This window comes from Mauremys mutica, chromosome 14 (genome assembly GCF_020497125.1).
Source record: "Mauremys mutica isolate MM-2020 ecotype Southern chromosome 14, ASM2049712v1, whole genome shotgun sequence".
In the NCBI taxonomy this organism is placed as follows: Eukaryota; Metazoa; Chordata; order Testudines; family Geoemydidae; genus Mauremys; species Mauremys mutica.
The window spans coordinates 27,344,801-27,365,969 of record NC_059085.1 but is presented as its reverse complement, the minus strand read 5'-3'; the positions used below and the strand labels follow the sequence as shown (position 1 = coordinate 27,365,969).

Genomic DNA, 21,169 nt, shown 5'->3' with positions numbered 1-21,169 from the left:
GTCACCCATCATCATATTATTAGACCTCTTCTGGGATTTAACATCATCTGCCATAGTTTAGTAATCTCTTGCATCAAACAAGTAGCTGAAGTTAACAGAAAAGCACCGACTTCTCCAATCCTCCCTTTCAAGCCAGCCCCAGAGAATGTTGATGGAAAATTGCTCCATCACCAGACTACTCATTTATACTTACATGATTTATTAAGGTAAGATTGTGGCTGAAGACAATTATTCAGAAATAAACCTAAAATCATGTTGTTATATTGCACATTAGAAGAATAATCTATGTTTATTGGTTTTTGCAACAACTTTGAAGGAACTGGCAAAGCATTTCTATAGCTATTAACATTAATAAGAAAATTGTTGACATTAGTAAGTTCTGTTAGAGAAAAAAAATAAACCTACAACAACCAGCCAACAAACAAAAATGGTTTAAAGAAAAATTTGAATCAAAATCTGATTTGAAAGACACTCAGAAGTGAGAGATTTATTACATGTCTTGGGCAATCTGTTGATCGAATAAAAAGGTCCTGCGCTATGAAACCTTCCTGGGAACACACCACGGTATCACCAGCGTCAGGAACATGACAAATCCCAAAGGGAGGGAGGTTCCTTGCAGATCCAGCACCCCCCAGCTTGTCCAGCTACATAACAATTAGGCACAGCCCTGGGGCGGGGAAGCTGCCGGCGCACACAGACCGTTGCGGGTGGTTTGGACAGTCTGGGTGTTTTCTGTTCCACGAGTTTAAATCCAGATCCGAATTTTAAAGCCATTTCGTACTTTTTACAGCCCTGCCATTGGCTGCCGCGCCCCCTGCACCCCTGCTCGGCTTCGCAGGCTCCCCCGCTGCCCTGGGCGGGGGGCGGCTCCCCGAGGCAGAACTCGGCTGAAGCTCCGCGCAAAGGGCGGGCAGGGGCAGGGGCAGGGGCAGGGGCAGCAGCTTCGCGGCCCCAGCGGGCACGTGCACACCCGCGGGGCGCTGCGGTTCGGAGCATGCGCAGAGGCGAAAGGGGCAGATCGCGTCCCGGGAGGCTCCCCCGACAGCGCCGCGCGGGGGGCCCCGCAATGGCCCCGCTCGCCAGAGCCGCGCACCCTGCCCAGCCGCGCATGCGCCGGCCGCTGGAGCGCTCTCCAGCGGCTCTGCGGCTGAGCGGGGCAGAGGGAAGGGAGTCGCCGGGGCAGAGATGGCTGGGGAGACTCCGCGCCCGACCCCCGGCAAGAGCCTCGCCGCCCCGCCGCCCGCCGCGCCGCCCCGCCGCCGCAGCTCCGAGCGAGTGGCTCTGAAGAAGGAGATCGGGCTGGTCAGCGCCTGTGCCATCATCATCGGTGAGAGCTCCCCGCCCCGGCCGGGCACCGCGCGAGAAACGTGTCCGGACAGGGGCAGCGCCGGCGGGAGAAGGGTTTCGCCTTAAAGCGGGGCGCTCGGCGCTGCTCCTGCGGGGCGGGAAACGGTAACGCGCAGGCTGGTGGGGAGCAGAGATCAGGGCTGCGAGCGCCGCTGATAAGCTCCCTGCAGAGCGCAGGCAGCTGCGGCAACAGCCACGAAGGGGTTGTGTTTCATGTCTTCATCGTTGATCCCTGGAGAGGCAGATTAATGAATTTAGCTCTAATATGTATCGAGCACTATTTATTATATATAGAGACAGAAGAAAGATTAACAAGTAAAATGCATTTCATGGGCACTCGTGTTAATATGAAACGCTTTTCCTTCCCCTGCAATGAAAATTCCCAGGTACAATAACTTAATTATGTGCTGCCTGTATTTCAAAGCAATAGATAAAACCTCTAGAATTATGTCATTTCATTTACAAAGGTGTTCTTGTGGGTGGTGCAATAAGCTATAGCATTGATTAAAATGCCGGAGCATAGACTGGTGCCAAAGTCTACAATTCCTGAGAATTCTGATTGAAAAGCCAGTATACAGAAAGTGTCACCATAATCAAGGGGAGCTGTAGATATAAGTTGTTGAACTACAGGCGATTCAGAACCTTACACAGTGCATTTTGCAGTATGTACCAAACCCAAGTTCTCTGTTATCTTAAAGAAAGGCAACAGTGGAAGTCCACATAAAGACCTAAAGCTGTCAGCCAAAGCATCCAGCATTGTAACCCAAAATAGATTTTAACCATTTTTGATTTAAAGCCTATTACAGATCATTGTCTAAATCTGAAATGCCAAAATATAATTGGTTTACAAATAAAACTCCATTCACAAGACTCTAAGTCAATAGATAAGAACCTCGACATAGTAACCGTCATCTATTGTACTACAGTTGTCTTCCATCTACTAATATAACTATATTAAGTGATGAGATGAAATCAGATTTTTCCAATACCAGTAAACTGTCCACAAAGAAATAACATTCTGTTTCATTACAGAGATGATTTCTTACAATGTATTTATGAAAAGTGATAACTGGTACCTGTTTCCAGAGCTCTGGCATCTTGCACTTTACAATTGGGAGATTAAAAATATGCACAAGGGTACAGGACAGTGAGCCTGCTCCAAATGTCAAAAGTCTACAATCCATTCCAGTCCATCTTTCTTGATGATTAACACTATGCTTGAAAAGGAATCCATTCATTTTATTTCTACAGGCAAAACCAACTATTAGAATTAACAACAACATAGCTAAAAGTTAAATAAGTACTGTACTAACATTTCCTTTTGAATTATAAACTCTCAAAACCAATCTGGTCTGAACCTGAACTATTTGCATTGCCTTTCATATCTTAGTGATCTCATCTCGCTCAACACAATGAGTATTGTAGTTGTACTAAGATTAAGAATATATCATCTGCAGCTTTTCCAGTAGCTTATTATCGTTATATGGATTTTGTATTCTTTTGATTACACATTTTAGAAATTTGAGCTGACTATATTGATTTCTTGAGTATCTATACAACACTCAATCATCCCTTTTTACACCTCTCTGTGTGTGTGTAATTCCAATTGATATCGCGTGCTCATATCAATGCAAAATTCCATAGAATCCTAGCACCTGGTCCTTCAACATTTACTTACATCAGTAAGTCACTGAGACTGCTTATGTTATGGCTTTAAGATTTGGTCCTTTCTGAACATAATAGTCTTTCTGAACATAATCTGTGCAGTGTTAATTAAACTAACCATCTTCACTCAGGAGTGACTTAAGGAACACACCAAAAAGACCTGTTGTTTTACCTGTTTTAACTATAGTGCCCAAAGTATCCCAAACTTTTAACAATCCGATTCAAAGTCTCTTCAGATGCAGCATCAAAGTACCAATGCCAACAAATGGAAATGAATTTATAACAAATGTTACATTGTATCATGTAAAATTTATGTATTAACCATCTATAGTCATTAAAGGCCTTGTGGCAAGATCTCAAAGGGTATTAGAGATCTTTTTGCAAGAGCTGGGCCATTTAACCTGGTGTGCTGGCCATATGCCAGTTTGGGTAATTATAATCTGCTTAGTTAAATTCTTGATTCATTTTCATTTGGATATGCTATTCTTATTTACTTCATGCCTTAAACTGTTGTGTAGTGTTTCTATGCAGTGTTAAACCACTGCTACGTTCACCTCATAGGTGGTTGTATGTCAGCGGTGAGTGACATGATCACTATCGGCCATACTCAACAAGGAGTCTCATTAAGGGCTGTATCTAGTCTAATTACCCACACTGACGTAAGCTCCACCCTCAACCTTGATCCCTTGTTTGGTCTTGCTCAGATTTTGACTTGGCCATGTGAGAGGTGGGGGCATTTGGCAGTGCATAGATTACTTACCCAATATTTTTCAGTAGGAGCAAATGGATGGGAGGGGGCTGGAGAGGCGCCCTGGATCCATCCCCAATTTGTCAAAGAGCGTAGACATCCAGGTGCACAGACACACACACATGCCTCCCAGAACCCAGCTCATTCTCCAGTCTGCTCCTGGGGTGATGCAGCTACACACCATCAGGGCAGATTGTAAGGTTAATATTTGGTCCTTTTGTACATCCCTTGTTAACCTTGGTAAAGTGTTTGGGGCCCCTTTCAGGTGAAAGGTGATATATACATGCAAGTTATTATTGAGGCAGCTGTACAGGGAATGTAGCTCCCTGAAAGCTACATGAATTACCTGCTCACCAGCTCAAACTGTGCTGGGAACAATTGGTCTGGTGTGTAAGTGGGGAGAAGATAAACTAGGCCACTAGTGTGAGCTGTGGAGCTGGACAGGGACAGAGAACCATGAGGGCTAGAAACGTTCCTTTTATAACCGAAAGCTGGGATTCTCAAATAGTCACATGGATCTGGCAGTTGTGGCTTTAAGAAAACTACCAAATACTGGGAAACTCAATGCAGGTTGACAGACTGAGCAATTCTGTAACTGGGTGGCTCCCCCTTCTTCATATCCTCTCCCCAGTTAATTACCATAGAGGTGCGGTGATTCTAATGGGTTCCCAATCCCTTCCTGTCACCTTCTCTGACTTGTGTTTCGGAGCTGTCAGAGAGATGTATTTGGGCTGTGTCACCCCATCTACAGCAGGGGAGGAATCTGCCCCAGGCTAAGAGGCCACGGAGGTGCTATACATGCTCAGTACCTCCCCCGACCTCATCCACAAGCACCCAACTGTCAGACTGACAATTAAACTCAGTAGAGTCAAACACAGCCTCTGGGAGGGGAAGGTGTCACCCCATGAGGACACAAAGTAGTCACCATGGCTGCACAACCTGGGTGGGTCACAGAGCGCCGGCAGGGTCTGCTCTTTGGCAAGACAGGGCCTATAATTTGTTTAATTCACTTGAGATAATAACTGCTGTATAACTGATTGATGGAACTGCTATCAGTATAATTAAGAAAATTGTTTAAAAGACAGAGGGGAGTTGTCATGTTGCAAAGAGTTCTGCATGCAATGGCATAATTACTGGGGAGAGTATGGGCTTTTCTACATTAAAAAAAATGGCACTAATATAACTACATCTGTGTAATTACATCAGTGCAACTCCTAATGCTGACGTACTGCACTGGTGCAGAGTAGGAATAACATTGATGTAACTTAATTCAGTAATGAGCAGGGGAAATGAACAGCTCCCAACACCCACAGATCCCCTGAAATCTTCCCTGGATTTCAAGAGATTTGCTAGAGTCTCTGTGGTCTCTCCTGATCCCCTGTGCCCTGCCTCACCACCATCCCTCACCCCCACCCGCCTTAAAGAGGTTTCCACTGCATTGGGCAGCTCCACAGCTTAACGCTTTCCTGGTTTTTACAGTGGATTTCCTACTGATTGCCATGGCATGGTAAGATGGTCTTAGTCCACCAGTCTCCTTCTACTTCCTGTCTCCCTCTGGATACCTCAAGGAGATCTCGGGATTATGGGATGGTTGTAGGATGATGGTGGGGGAGACAGAGCCAGGAAGATGACACCCCTACTTCCACATGGAAAAAAAGGGACATCGTCACACAGATCTTGGCAGGAAACCATCCAGCTTTCCATTAACTGAAATGAAGAAAATAGTCTCTCTGCACCTGCAGAAGAGGCTACTGCTGTCAAATTATAGTAAATATACAATATTTAACTAATAAAAGTACATTTTAGACTCAGAAAATGCATTAGAAAATAATTTTGCCCTATATTTATTAAGTAATTTACTATATACTGTTAACTTGTACACATTACACCAAAATGTAAGCCAATAAAATTTAAAACTGATAAATTAGAAGTCCTTGTAAAATCGGGCTTTCAGTGGGAAATCTTACAAGCACCTAATTATGGATCACTACCCTAAAAGATCATGTCTTTCCAATAATTCAAACCGAAAACTTACAATAAGGGGGTGAAGATGAATGGGTGTTATTTGAAAAATAACATGACCAAGACAATATACATATGTGATGAACAATTCTGCGGTTGCTACTTCTGTTTGTTTCAAATAAAGCATGACTACTATATTTGTAATTGGAAATAAAAATAGTTTCTTAGTTTTCCTTTTGCTTTCCAAGTGTTCCTTAGCACAGTGAATTGATGGTAGAGTGCCAATTTGGTGACAGTACTTTGTCCTGTTGGATGATCTTTCTTTCATGTCTGTAAGTGTCATTATCTGGTGTACTGGAGGATACTGTAGCAAATCCATGGCCTCTCAAGATTTTGCATTTGTCATTATGTAACACAGCATGGCAACTTGAAACTTCACAGCTGCAGCTGAGGGAGAACTCATTTCCTCCTGCTCCAAAAGTACAGCCTTCCGCTACTTGAGCTAAAGGAAAATCTCTGTTTGCTATTATTAATAGGTGGTCTATGCCCTACAGTTGATCAATTCCAGTTCCATCCCATAGAAGGCAGTGATATATACATACTCTACTCAGAAGTTTTTGCCTCTTCACTGAGCCCACTCTAGCTATAGGCAAACTTGGCAGCTTCCTAGGGCAACATATTCTGCCTAGGGCAGCAGGACCAAACCTGAGTGGTACTGTAATCTGGTGTGGCAGGTCACATTCAAATTTGGCATAGCCGGCAGAGGGACAGCTAGGCCAAACCTGATTGAGTGGCGATGCAACCTGGCGTTTGCCCCACATACATTTCTACCACAAGCACAGAGCCATCAGAGGGGTCAGTGAATCTCCCTCGAAAGTCCAGTGCCTCCCCAAGGGCACCCGCCCCCCAGTTGAGAACCTCTGTTCTAAGGAGTAGGATGGGGTGAGAGGCGAGAAATGCTATTTCAGTGTAGCATAAATAAATATGAAGAAACCCCAACCAATATGCTTATATGAATAATAATAATAATAATGTACAATGTTCAGGCAAGAATATAAAGGCCTACACCCCCCCACTGCTCCATCCCAGTGGACAGACTTCTGTCTTCCCTCATCGGCATAACTTTCTGATGTGAAGCAGGAACAGTCTTCATAACATTTGTAACTTTTTAAAAACATTTGCATTCAGACAAACTAATACTTGAAGAATACAGCCCAAAAGGTTGAGGTAAAGAATTATGGGATACCCTGTTATAAATACAAAACTAAATACAAAAACCTTCTGTTCCAATTCAAAAAGAGACCATTTCTTAATGTCTACAGAGCTGGACACTGTGTTTGGTAGTGGTAACAAACCTCTCTGGCAATTCATCTCTACTGCAGAATTTTGTAATGTGCCTGAGAGCTTCTGTAGGCGCACGCTACCTGGTCTCTCTGTTTTAAACACAGCCACATACAAGAAAAGAAGACCTATTCTGGGTTTCAGCTATTAATTGCCTGTTAACATATTCAGCAATACTGTAAATGAAGGTTCACCAGTACTCACCTAGATTAAATTAATGCAGTTTTTAAAGTAATTACTCATGTGCTTCTATCATTTATTAAATAATTTTTACAACTATTGCATAGTTGTTCAAACATCAAGTTTGCAAACTGATATCTAAATCCAAAAGTGTTAATTCATTGATATTTTGTGCATGCTTTACATAGAATGATAGAAATGTAAGGCTTGAAAGGACCTCAAGAAGTCATCCCTCCACGTATATCTAGACCATCCCTGGCAGGTGTTTATCTAACCTATTCTTAAAAACCTCCAGTGATGGGAATTACACAGCCTCCCTCAGTAACCTATTCCAGTACTTAACTATCCTTATAATTAGAAAGTTTTTCCTAATATCTAACCTAAATATCCCTTTCTGCAGATTAAGCCCATTACTTCTTGTCCTAATTTCAGTGGACATGCAGAGCAATTGATCCACCATCCTCTTTATATGTAACAGCCCAAATATTTGAAAAATGTTATCAGGTCTCCCTTTGTCTTCTCTTCTTAAGCCTAAACATTCCTAGCTTTTTAATCTTTCCTCACAGTTTTTCTAAACATTGTATCTTTTTTCCCTTTTCTTTTTTTGCGCTCTCATCTGGACACTCCACGTCTTTCTTAAAGTGTGGTGACCAAAACTGGACACAGTACTCCAGCCACCAGTGCCAAGTAGAGTGAAACAATTACCTCCTGTGACTTACCTCTCATGTCCCAAAACTCCTGTTAACCCACTCCAGCATGTGTGCCTTTTTCATACCACATTGTTTCCTTACATTTAATTTGTGATCCAGTATAACCTCCCATATCCTTTTCTGTAGTTCTACTCTCTAGCCAGTTATTTCTCATTTTGTAATTGTGTGTTTGATTTTCCCTCCTAAGTGTCATACTTTGCACTTGTCTTTATTAAATTTCATCTTGTTGATTTCAGACCAATTCTCCAATTTATCAAGGTCTTTTTGAATTCTAATCCTGTCCTCCAAAGTACTTGCAACCCCTCCCAGCTCAGTGACAGCTGCAAATTTGATAAGTGTACTCTCCACTTCATCATCCAGGTCATCAATAAAAATTCTAAACAGTACCAGATCCAGAACAGAGCCTTGTGGCACCTCACTACATATATCCTCCAAGTTTGATAGGAAACCATTGGTAACGATGCTGAGCATGTTTTTTCAACCAGTTGTGCTCCCACCTTATAGTAATTTCATCTAGACCACATTTCCCCGTATTTGACTTCAATGGGACTTTTGCCTGAGCACAGATTGAGTGAAAGCAAACAAAGTAAGGAGCTTCAGGACTTGACCCTATGTAATTTTGACCATATGCCATTGTTAGAACAACACAAGAACTGAGAACAATTAAAAACTACAACATAATTAATGTGACAGGATATGTCTACAGAGGAATCTCAGTATGTGATTCTACTTGCATAGACATTCCTGACCTAGTTTAATCTAGCTAGCTCAGGTAAGAAAGCAGTCACACCACAGCAGCATGGGCTGTACAAGCATGCCAGGAATCCTGGATTACTCCTTGGGTGATTAGCTTACGCTGAAGCCCAGACTGTTGTGGTTCTGGTACCTGAGCTAGCTAGATGAAAGTTAAAACGAGTATGTCTACACAAATTGTAATTACATCTCGTGATTGCAGCATAGACACAACCTTTCAGCCTAAAATTCACCGTTATCCGTTATATTTTCAAAATGTACCTGCAAATGTACGTGTCCTTTGCAATGTAAATTGGGTAATTATGGACAAAAGGTAGCAAGCATCTAATGTGCCATGCTCTCATGTAGTTAACCTAATTGTGTTACTTGCACAAACAAATTTGGTACAGAGCTGCATGCACATTTTTACACTGTCAGTTGCATGTAGCTAATTTTGTAAATCAGTCTCTTTCTATTACACTCTTTAGAAAAACAAGAAATAGGACCATGAAGACAGATCTAGCTAAAACTCAACATATTTCCTGTTTTACTGATGATCGCAGTTTATCAATGTACCTGGTTCAAGAGACATTGGGTACCTCCAGATATGTTCAGAAGAACCTATTAATCTACATGTACATTCATCTAAAACAATTTTTTTAATAAAATATTTTGTTTACCTTACTTTGCCCTCCCAAACAGCAACCCACTATCTGAATGCTGTGACTTCACTCCCAGAAGTATCACTTTTAAGGGTGGCAGTGAGATTTCTGATTCATGATACTTCTTTCTTGCTAGCAAATGGCCATAGACTGCTACTGATTTATCAGGTTTTTGCAAAAAAAAATATTTCAGTGAAATCCTGAGTCCTAGCCCAGACTCAGAGTCATAATTACTGAACACTAGTTATCCAGACTTACTAAAAGAATAGCTGGGAAGCAGCCATGATTTGGAATTATATAATATCCAGCATGGTGAGTTTCTATCTTAAAACCAAGAATAAAAGGAAGAGGTTTGATGTTGTCAGTGGGGAAAATTGGAGGTTACTCTGAGGGAGAAAAAGAAACCTAGAGGAGCCCACCCAAAGTTTGGAGTGATTCTGAGTGATTTATATTTTTGTACCACCACTCTGCTGAATAAACTGTGGTGGTGAAATCTTGCCATAGAGATATTTACGGCCATACCAGCATGTAGTTATCTATTAGGATCATTGAAGGCAGATATCTGGGAGTGGAAAATATGTTTCAGCTTCACCAGCAAGTTAAAACAGCACAATTCAACGTGTGATAATGTGCCATGGAAATCCTGCAACTTCTGAGCTTAAAGCTCACCTCTGCAATCTAAAGTGGGTTACATGGAGAGAGAAGATGAAAAAAAGTTCTAATTAGAGATTCCTGGCAGCAGAAGAGAAAAAACAAAACAATTTAACATTCAATTTTCCTAATTGAGTCTTGCTGTACACAGAAACAATTTTGTTTGTCTTTCCTTCTCCCTTCCTGCCACAGTTGATTTCCATCCAGGAGAATGCGACATGCAGAGTGACCCCTGTACTGTACAAAGAGCAAGAACCAAAACAATAAAAAAAAAATAATGTTACATGACCAGGTCATTTTCATATGCTTTTGTAGGAGAGGAACAGGATATAATGGAATTCAATCTTGCGATCTTAATTATGAACTTTTTAGAGATTCAAAGAGTTGTTTGTACTATTCTTGATGCTTAAGGGAAAGCCTTCAGCATTTCTACTACAACTCTGTTTCCAGTGTATTAGTTGGCAGAGGTTATGTACAGAATGACTTTTTTTCTCTCCTTCCCTACAAGTGACAACTTCTTGCTGTGCAGAATGCAACCACTAGGATGAGAGAGCTAAAATGTTGGGTTTTCTATTATGGATGTCCCAAAATCTACTGGAAATCTCTGTACTTAAGGTGTCTTGCATGGATTATCAGAAATTTGAATACTTTAGAACAGTGGCTTTCACCACTTCATGGATAGACAAGAAAACAAAGGTAGCATCCTTCAGTAATGTGTTACTACTGGTCTGGCAGTACAGTGCCAGCTTTCAGCAATTCCATAAATCTCTTTTTCCTGTGCCTTTTGATTCATTTCCTTCTAATATAATGTAGCTTTTTCTGTTTGGCAGCCTCACAACCTGCAGAGCTGGTTTGGTAGAGGCAGCCTTTTATTTTAATTTCCCTCCCCAAACTTTTCATTTGAAGCCTCCATTGTTTTTGTTTTGTTTTGCTTTTTTCTCCTAGCTGCTATGCTTTCTTTCCTACCCTGGTGGCAGGCATCATAAAATTACAGAGTATTTGTCAAAGCTGAAATGCCCAAAATTTAACCTATCCTAACAATATTATTTTTTCTGTCTGTTCCCAAAAAAATTCCATCAGTCCACCAAAGAAAGAGTTGCCGCTTCTCTACTGCATTCCCCACCACCAAGAAAACAGAGTCAAGTGCACATCTCAACATCCCTCTTCCATGCCTGCCTGCTGCTTCATTATTGTATATGGCAGAATATTGAAAATATACAAATCTTGCTCTCCTGCAAATCTGAAGGAAACTAGTAAATGTGTTTTTTAGCTTACCAGCCTCTCTCTTTATTCATTATTGACTCAGTCCACAGGTGCCCCAGGCATTGACCTCCATTGGAGTTTTGCCTGAAAGTATTACAGGACTGAACCTTGTACTTAAATTAGGCAAGTGGTTATCTACAACATTGTTCCCAGTGCAATTTGTTAATCTGGCTAGGAGGAAATTTACAGACAGAGTGAGCACCCTTCTCTTCCTTCCATCAAAGGCCAAACACATCAGCATGATAATTCACTCAGCATCCACTAGACTAAAAGTCAAAATGCCTCCAGTTTCACCCAGACACAGATTTCCTGCATGGTTTGACATATTATTCAGTATTAATGCTGTATACATAAAAATAGTCAGCAATATCACTGCATAAAGTTGTGTTCCAGTTTAGGTTCTCCAAAACCAAAGGAGCGATCTTTGGTGGGGCACAGGGCATGGCTACCCCATTTTATTGCATGTGGTCACTGACTTGGTCATTTCACATCTTCCGTTGATTATTTCTGCACAAGGAAAGAATAATTTGCATGGTGGCCTCCAGTGAGGCTGCACTTAGGTCAGAATTTGGGACCACATTAACTCTACTTAGAATTAATAGGTCTATGCCTCAGTGAATGGGACCTGAATTTGGCCCACACTTTTGAAAAATCTATAGGTCACAAAGTTCCACTTTAGGGCTAGTATCCAGTGTTCCGATTCCTAGATTCAGTCATTTAAAAAAATTCTACCAGTAAGAAATTCTCACGTTTCAAAGATCAGAGCAAAACATTTTTGGGAGATTGTTAAAGATATAAAAAGAAGAAAAGCCTCCTATTCCCATTGACTTTCAGTGGCAACTGGGTACCTTACTGCCCTTTCTAGCTTTGAAAATTTCCCCTTTATTATTGTTGTTGAACATCAAAAGCAAGTTATTCAAGATTACTACAGATATGTGATGGTGAACATGGTTGAAAATGAAGTACAAGAGCAGAAAAGGTAAATGGGTCAGAGAGTTCTATATTTAGAGGAATGTAGAAATTCATGGGGTCATCATCACTGCTCTATAGGTCATTGATCAGGAGTACTTTATAAAGTTTCCAAGGAGTACCTTGGAAAGTTTCATTTTTGAGCATTGAGAGAGGATATGGACTAATCAACCAGATGACAAAACACCTCAACTATTTAAACCACTGTGAAAATAAAGAAAGTAGAATTATTTGGAGTGGGAAAGAGAGGTGAGATTGCAGTGACCAGACTGAATCTTTTACAGTTCTAAAAAAGCAGTGATCAGATGAATTTGTGCAAGGGCAAAATTCTGTTTTAGTTTTGAGGTGGCTTTGTTCATTTTTAAAAACAAATTTAGTGTTTATGAAAGGTCCAGGAGACTCATGGCCTTTGGCCACCCACAGAAAGGTACTGTAAAGACAAAAAGAAAAACAAAAAAAAACTTTCCAACTCTAACCAGCCCCATATGCTTCACCTCTAAACTGAAGAAGATAATTCTAGGGGTAAGAAGCTCCTACTCATTCAGTTCTTGCTCCCATTCTGCTGAGATTTCCACTTAATACAACTGTGGTAACTATTATGTGATTGGACACCTGTCCAGTATGGCTGTGATTCGGGAAAGCATTTCCCTTCAGGACAGCATGTAAACACACAGTTAACTTTAAGCACATACTTAAGTGCTGTCCTGAACAGACAGATTTAAGCATGTGATTAAGGGCCTAGACAATGTACAGACACAAAAATAACCATCAGATGGTACAACCCTTTATTCCCTATTATTGTGGATTGGTTTTAGGCTAGCAGGTAGTGGTTAAAGTCATGCAATGGCAAAGTTGATGAAAACATTAACAATAGGGGAATACAATCAAAACAATTGCTAAATTGAGACCCAAAACCAAAAATTTAGTTGAAATTAATTTGGACATATGATAATAAAGCAGTAGACTCAGTTGATGAAATCATCATCATCGCAGGAGTTAAAGAAAGAGATGAATAAGTTCCTAAATAAAATAAATATTGAGATTCACAATATGAAGGAAATAGGAAAATGAAAAGAAGAAAATCAGATATTCTCCAAAGTTATATAAACAACACTGATTTGACCATATAGTTCATCAGAATATCAGTGCAAGGTTAGGGAGGGCAAAGTCCTGCTAATAAGGGACAGGAGCCAAACAAATCTAGACTATCAGAGTATAGCAGCTCTCTTTCGTATTCCAAGAAGATCTGGAAACTTACATTCACTATGGAACTTTTCTGTCACTAGAGGTCATTCACATTATTGAATCCACATGCTAATCACTCAATTTAATAAACAAATCTATTCGTCTTTCATATCTATTTTGTGTAACATCGGCTGCTGGAGATGGGTATCTCACTGTGTTGTGGTTACAAGGAAAGACTCACCTTAGACCCCTTTTTGCTCATCTCAGGTGCACCTCTCAGATGACATTCCTGGCTTCCTTCACCTCTCTCAAGGGTGGACCCATTTTATCCATTCTGGAAATGGATCTCCGGGTGGTAGCCCTCGTTTCCCAGCTGTAAATATGACAGGCCCAACTGTGTTTGGCACCTGTAAGCCCTTTCCTCCCGGAGCTGTGGCTGTGAATGTGGCTGCTTAAAGGGACTTAAAAAAACAGCTTCTTCAAAACAAACCTTTATTAATTCACCCAAAGATACATAGCATGTAGAGCAAAGGGTAAAAACAATAATACTTTGCCTTTTATTGCAATCTTTGGTAAATTCCATTCAGCCCAGTTACCTCAATCTTGGGCTGAAAGACGCATATTGCCCTGCTGCAGCATTCACTCTGTGGGTCTCTTTATCCAGGGGCGGCTCTACAAATTTGGCCGCCCCAAGCAGTCATGCCCGGGAGGCGCCCCCGAGCCGCGGGAGCAGCGGACCTCCCGCGGGCATGACTGCAGAGGGTCCGCTGGTCGCGCGGCTCAGCTGGACCTCCCGCAGCTGCGGGCGGTTCGCTGGTCCGGCGGCTCTGGTTGAGCTGCCGCAGTCATGCCTGTGGGAGGTCCAGCCGAGCCGCGGGACCAGCGAACCGTCCGCAGTCATACCTGCGGCAGGTCCGCTGCTCCCGGGGCTCCGGTGGACCTCCCGCAGGCATGACTGCGGCAGGTCCGCCGGCCCAGCCTGCCGCCCCCCCGGGAAAGGGCCGCCCCAGGCGGGTGCTTGCCCCGCTGGGCTCTGGAGCCGGCCCTGCTTTATCAGAGGTTGCCCCAGGGCAGCTGCTGACAACCCATGCAACCCCTTTGTCTTCTCTGTGTCAGCATCTTTAAGGTTTTGGCATCCTCTTAGCATCGCAGCCCTGGGAAGAGAAACCTTGCCAGCCTGGCTGGAGTCAGGCAGGGACATTCTCCCATAATTCCCCAATTAATAGCTCCCTCCATTGTTCCTTTATGCGTGTTATTGTGATGTTCTGCTCAGGACATTCAGAGCCGTTAGTCACTGTGTTACCTCACTGCCTCAGCTAGAGTGAGCTTTGCTGGCAATTAGACTGTGTGTCAGCTCCACCAACAAACTCCTCAAGACTCTCCAGGCTAAACTTTGCCTTGCAGGTAGCATACACCCAATTCCCGAGTTCCCCCAGAGACTCTCTCTACAGTGTCCAGTGCCTGTCACTGTGACACTCACAGAAATTATTAAGTTCACTGCCTCAAAAGAGACAGCGTACATACCAGCCTAAGTTAGCAGAAAACTCACACTTCACTTTAATACATAGCAATGATTTGGTTTTATAATAAAACAAGAGTAAGTTTATTATTAAAGAACAGAAATATAAGTGATATTAAATAAGATAAAAAGAGACAGATATGGGTACAAACAAAACAAAACACACTTTCTAGTGATTAAAGTTTAATTTTAGCAAGCTACAAGCTTTGCCTAAGCAGTTTTCTTATTTACATCAAGTTACCAGCATTTCTAACCCTTTAAGGTAGGGGATCCAACTTTCACAGGGGAAGGAGTGCAATGAACCTTTTTCCATCAGCACAGACAACTTTGTCCTTACAGGTTGGCCGAAGAGCCAGTAGAAAGGGGTTTCTCCAGTACTTTCATGAGGTACACGAATATCATATAAACCATGACTCAATGCAATAGGGAAGGGTGTACCTCGACATTCCTCCAGTAAATGCTTCTTCAGAGTCCCATGCAGTCTCCCCACTATCCCATTTCCTTAGAGATGGTACACAGCAGATTTATAATGTACTATACCAATACTTGTCAGAAAGCCTTCAAACTCTCTTGATACAAAAGGTGTCCCATCATCTGAATCAAGGCTATCTGGTAGGCCCCAAACATTGCAAATAAAGTGTTAAGGCAAGTGTTTGAGGTGCCTTGTGAAATTATGAATGCAAATGGGTAACGTCAATAATCATCTACAACAGTCAAAAACCAGTGTGTAGCCATTATGAAGTGCAGTTGAGGGGCCAGTCATAGCCACTGCAATTCTCTGCCACGGTCTGTCTGTGACTACCAATTTCAAAGGGGCCAGCGGAGCAGTAATTCTATGCATTGTGCAGGCTGAGCATGCCTTCATACACTGCTCAGTGTCTGAGTACAGCCCTGGCCAGCAAACATAACCATGCAGAAGTTCCTTCACCTTCTTAACTCCCAAATGTCCTTCATGAGACACATCCAGGATTGTTGCAACACTGCTGCGATGACCACTTAGGCTTCAATGCATAAGAAATATCACGTAGCACATGTATTCACCATGAGCTTGGCGTGGATTTTGTAGAATGTAGACAAAATACTCTGCCATTTCTGCATACAGGGGTACCAACCCAGCAGAATTTCTCAAAAGAGCATTGGCAAGTAAATTACGTCTTCCTTTGATATGTACCAAATTTAAGTTATACTGCTGTAACTGAATAACCCACTGTTACAGCCTCACACTCATAGAGGCCCAGAAATAGGCAAATGATTAGTTTCTAATGTAAAGTGTCTTCCCACTGAAGTGTACAATAGCAAACATTCTAGCTCAGTCTGGGAATACTTACCTTCCATTGGGGTGAGAGTATGGGATGCAAATATAACTAGCCCATCCCTCCTGGAGGAGAACTGCACCTAGACCCCAATTGCATGCATCAGCCTAAATCACTACAGGGTTGCTTGGATCAAAATAAGCATGGGCAGGGATCCGACAGAGGCTTGACAAAACCCTGCTTTAGTCCAAACTAACTGCCCCTGGCCCTGGCTTAAATCCCACAGTACTTTGACAAGGGTACTAAAATGGGGCAGAGCACGGCCACCTATGTATTGAGGTAGGCCATGGAATGAACATAAACTTCTACAATCAGTGGGTAACAGTAGCAAAGGAACAGCATGTAGCCATTCAGGCGTCAGTTTCACACCATTGACCAACAAAGAATGCTCTAGAATCTCCACAGCATCTTTTGCAAAACTGTACTTTTTGCCAGCTTGTCAGTCAGGTTAGCACCTGCTCCAGAATGGCATTATGCTCAGGACGGGTAATGTCATCCAAATGGTAACATGAACCCTGGATATTATCAAGGAGCTGAGAGACCACTCTCTGAAATCCCTCAGGAGCAGAAACTAAACAAAAAGGGAGTCATTGATAGCACTCCCTCCCAAATCGCGTGCTGGAAGTCAATAACAACTGCAATCTTTCAGCCACGGATATTTTCTAATAACCATATTGGTAAGCCAACAAAGAGAAAATCCAGGATCCACCTCCCCAGCATGTCACCTCTTTGAAGGTCAGGAATTGAAACTGCTCATGTTTCACATATTCATTACAGTCATCCTGGGTGAGCTCCAATCCATAGATCCTTCCACCTCCCAAATGATACCATTATCTTTCCTGTAATGCAGTTCTAAACGGATCTTGTCCACAAGAGGTACACAGCGTGCAGTGATGCAAAGGCTTGATGTCTGAATCTAACTGTAGAGAGTAAACATATCCTGTGGACAGAACACCATCGCCGTTAAATAAATCACAGTGTCACTAAACAACATGTTGGGTATCCCCTTCTGTTGTAGCCAGTGTAACTACACCTGATGAGTACTGTGTGAGTTCTATTGTAGCCAGCATGACTACACCTGAGGAGTATTGTGTGAGTTCATGCATAATACCAAGCAGTATGCACAGCTGATAGGACAATAATGGAACAGCATTTGCAGCAGTGCCCTTAATGTAAAACTTTGCAGTCAAGGCTATGCCTTTGTAGAGCAGAGCGTACAGCTCCACCCACTGTCTGCAAAGCAAACACATCCCAGGCTTTTATAACCGCTATAGTTGGGCAAATGTCCAGATTATGAACTAACCCAGAGGGGAGAATGTTAACTTGAGCACCCATATCCACCTTGCATTTCAGTGGTGTACCATTAATTTCTGTGATATGGGATACCACATGCCTACTAAAGGAAACAGCATCCCTGGTAAAGGTGGACTCATGCAGCTTCACATTTACAGTGTGCACTTCAAGCCTCCCATCACTGTGAACCAGCGGCATGCTGACTTAAAGTGTCCTTCCTTCCAGCAAGCCCAGCGTGTAGCAGTTCTAGCCAGCCAGGCAGAGAAATCGGCCAAATGACCTGTACACCACAGCGGAAACAGTGAGGAGCTGGCAACTTTTGCTGCCGAGGCTGTGGAGTGGGAGTCAGTAGCATCATAAAACTCTGGGCAATGGAAGCAGGAGGAGCAGCTGACAGTTTAAATGTAGACCCATGAGTAGCAGCAGTCTAAGACATAGAACCCTTTCCAGCCTGAGCCCTCTCAAATGCCTCACTCTTACCAACCATGGCATCAAAAGTTAGAGTTCTAGCATCTTCATCCAGTAACTGTTCGCCCAGGTGGTCACAATAATATCGCTGAGCATGATCACCATAACATTCCCAAATTCACAGCCCTGGCCTTGCAAATGACATGCACATTCACATATGGTTTCATTGGGCTGCTGATGACCTTCAAAAACGTTTTCCTCTTTAGCAGAATAGAATCTCCAAAATATCCGTTGAGATGCTACACAGCCATGTCAAAGGAGCCCCATGAGTCCATCATAGATATCAATGCCATCACAGCCTAGGCAGTTCTGCAGCAAGTATAACCTAGCAGCATCGAGAGTTGCAGGATCTGCACATAGCCCCAAAAATCTCCTCTTTTCCAAACTAAACATACCCAGTTCCTTCAGCCTTTGCTTATATGGCTGATCATTTTTGTCACTCATCTCTGGATCCTTTCCAGTTTTTCTACATCCTTTCTATACAGCGGTGACCAAAATTGGACACAGTACTCCAGCTAAGGCCCGAGTAGAGTGGTACTATCATCTCCTACGACTTGCATGCTATACCTCTGTTAATGGAACCCAAAATTGCATTTTATTGCTGCTTTTTTTTTTTTGCAACATTGTTGACTCCTGTTGAGGTTGCAATCCACCACAACTACCAGATCGTTCTCAGCAGTGCTGCTGCCAAGCCAGTTATCCCCCATTCTGAATTTGTGCATTTGGTTTTTCTTTCCCAAGTGCAGCACCTTATGTTTGCCTTTGTTGAATTTCATTTTGTCATCTGTAGCCCAGTTCTCCAATTTATCAAGCTCTCTTTGAATTTTAGCTCCATCCTCCAAAGTGTTGGCAATCCCCTCCTAGTTTTTTGTCAGAATGGAGTTACACTAGGGCTGAATTAGTCCTTATTAATTTAAGCTTGTGTACAATCCTAAAGAAAGTATTACTGAAAAAGAAGCCCTTAGGCATCTGAAAACTGAGTTCAGTCACTTTTTTTTAAACTTTCATGTATTTTTCAATCGCTCTTTATAATCTTTTAAAAATTACATGTTAAACAAAGCTGTTTCAAAATAGTGGTGTAAAACACAGCATTGTAAAGCATTACTGAAGGCAACAGAACTTCAGAAAGTGTACTTATGATTCAAAGAAATAGGTCAACGATCTGGATGAGTAACAATCATTCTGCTGCAAAGTACAATGGCCCTTTCATCACTTATGTGAAGTAACATAATCTAGATCAGGCCAAACATCTTAAAATAATAAACTACAAAAAACTATGTTTAAATAACGTAAGGATCTTATTGAAACGCACAAATTTCAGGAAACTGAGTTAAGGCTGGAACTCCCTCTTTAATGCACCACATTGGTTCATGGTGTTGAAATACAAAATATCATGAAAACAGTGATAATGCACATTAAATGAGACCACTAATTGCTCTGGGTTACTGAAAAAGTTAAGTCTAGCAAAGATATGTTAATAATGCCACTTTCTCTGGGCCCAGTACCACTCATCCTTGTGTGAGTAAGACAAGAAAGAGTTTGCCCTCTTTTCTAGAAATCTTCAATCAATATTTAGACATACTGACCTGTGTTTGTAGGTTAGGAATTTTTGTATATTTACTTTTCTCCTTTGGATACATTGGCAGAACTTTTGTTGTCTCAACAGGCAATTTGTTTTACACTGGGCTGAAGGGCCTTTTTCTGCTCCTAAAATGACTTACCTCTTTTTGCAGTTATTTTATCCAACAATTTTGAGAAAAACAGTTATTTTATTTCTAACAATTTGTAATCTGCCGCGTGCAGTGGGTTCTGAAAACTGAGATATATTATCAAGTTCTATATTGGTCTGTTTGTCCTAAGGTTATGTAATTTGTTCCTCTGTGAGATCCAAAAAGGAATTGTTCCCGTATCTGTGTGATTCAGTAGGATATCCCCGCTGATCTGTGTAACAATCCTTTTTCCTTTAATCCGAAATCTTACAGGTATCCCATCTTTCTACTGTAAGCATTTAACAGCTGTCTAGTTGGTGCTACTCTGCAGTGGCTCCATGGGCATCCTGTGTTCCACAGCTGTTGAGCTTGTGTGCCCCCAAAAGATCGTGGGTGAAATCTTGGCCCTATTGAAATCAATGAGATTTTTACCATTGACTTAAATGGAACCAGGATTTCAACCAAGGTATCTTTTTTCTGGATAAGTCCTATAGAGTTTGCAAAGAGTGAACAAAGGCTCTACTGCTTTTAATTATATACATTTATACAGTGAAAATTCTTCCTTTTCACACAAAGCCCAAATAATCAGGTTTTGTTAGGGATAAGCAAGGAATGGAACAGGAAGAATGAAATTGGGGGAGTGGAACTCCCTCTCTGAATATGACCCTAAAATTCCTTTTATAGCTCTCTTGAGAGCTTGGTTGGAAAACCTTTCAGTATAGGCCATCTTATCTTGGACTAGTTTTTCCCCCCAATTCAGCTGCTCTTCCTCTCAAGTTGTTTTGTTTTTAGAGCCCATATTGTTTGTTTTGACTGAGTGGCTTATTTCCTGGGCATCTGGGGCCCAGTCTTGTTTTACTGCTGTTTTTAAATTGTGAAGGCATCCCAGATGTCTATGAAAATGAAATCAAACACATTTCAGCATTTGTGCTCTGAAAGTACATATAAAATAACGCAAAGAATGTCTACTTCTTAACGGCTGCCTTGACTTGATATGAACTTTGAGAGAGACATGACAATGCATGTTTATTAAGTGCCATAAATACCTATTAGATATAAACAGTAAACAGCAAAATGAAAGAATGAAAATAAAAAATACTATTACCACCAATAATGGATCCACAATACTGAGTATAGTAAGATCCTTTAGAATATAGTTGCTGAACCTGAACTCTAGTAAGTGTTTTTAAACTTCAAAATCTGACACCTTAATATTTCTTTTGAAAATTAAAAATCAATTACTCATAAAGAAAACTAATTATTTACCCCTCAAAATCTTTCTAAAATAGAAGTTATCCTCTACAAAAGAGCAGAAAGCAGTCAAATTTGATTAATTTATAAATATTTTGTTTGGATTAAAGTAAATTAAAATAACCAGACTGATATTTTTGAAAATAGATTAAAGAAATATCTGGTTCTGAGCTGTCCTCAAATGCCAAGATTTCAGCTTGG

At 41.7% G+C, this 21,169-nt stretch overlaps 1 protein-coding gene across 1 annotated transcript in view; it reads left to right on the top strand.

Annotated features, from left to right (window-relative positions):
- Positions 1-1,108: 1,108 nt before the first annotated feature.
- Positions 1,109-21,169, top strand: part of SLC7A10 (solute carrier family 7 member 10) — a 71,285-nt gene continuing 51,224 nt past the window's right edge. The window contains 2 exon segments of the mRNA XM_044987298.1: positions 1,109-1,157; positions 1,160-1,327. Coding sequence (XP_044843233.1) covers positions 1,109-1,157; positions 1,160-1,327 — 217 coding nt within the window.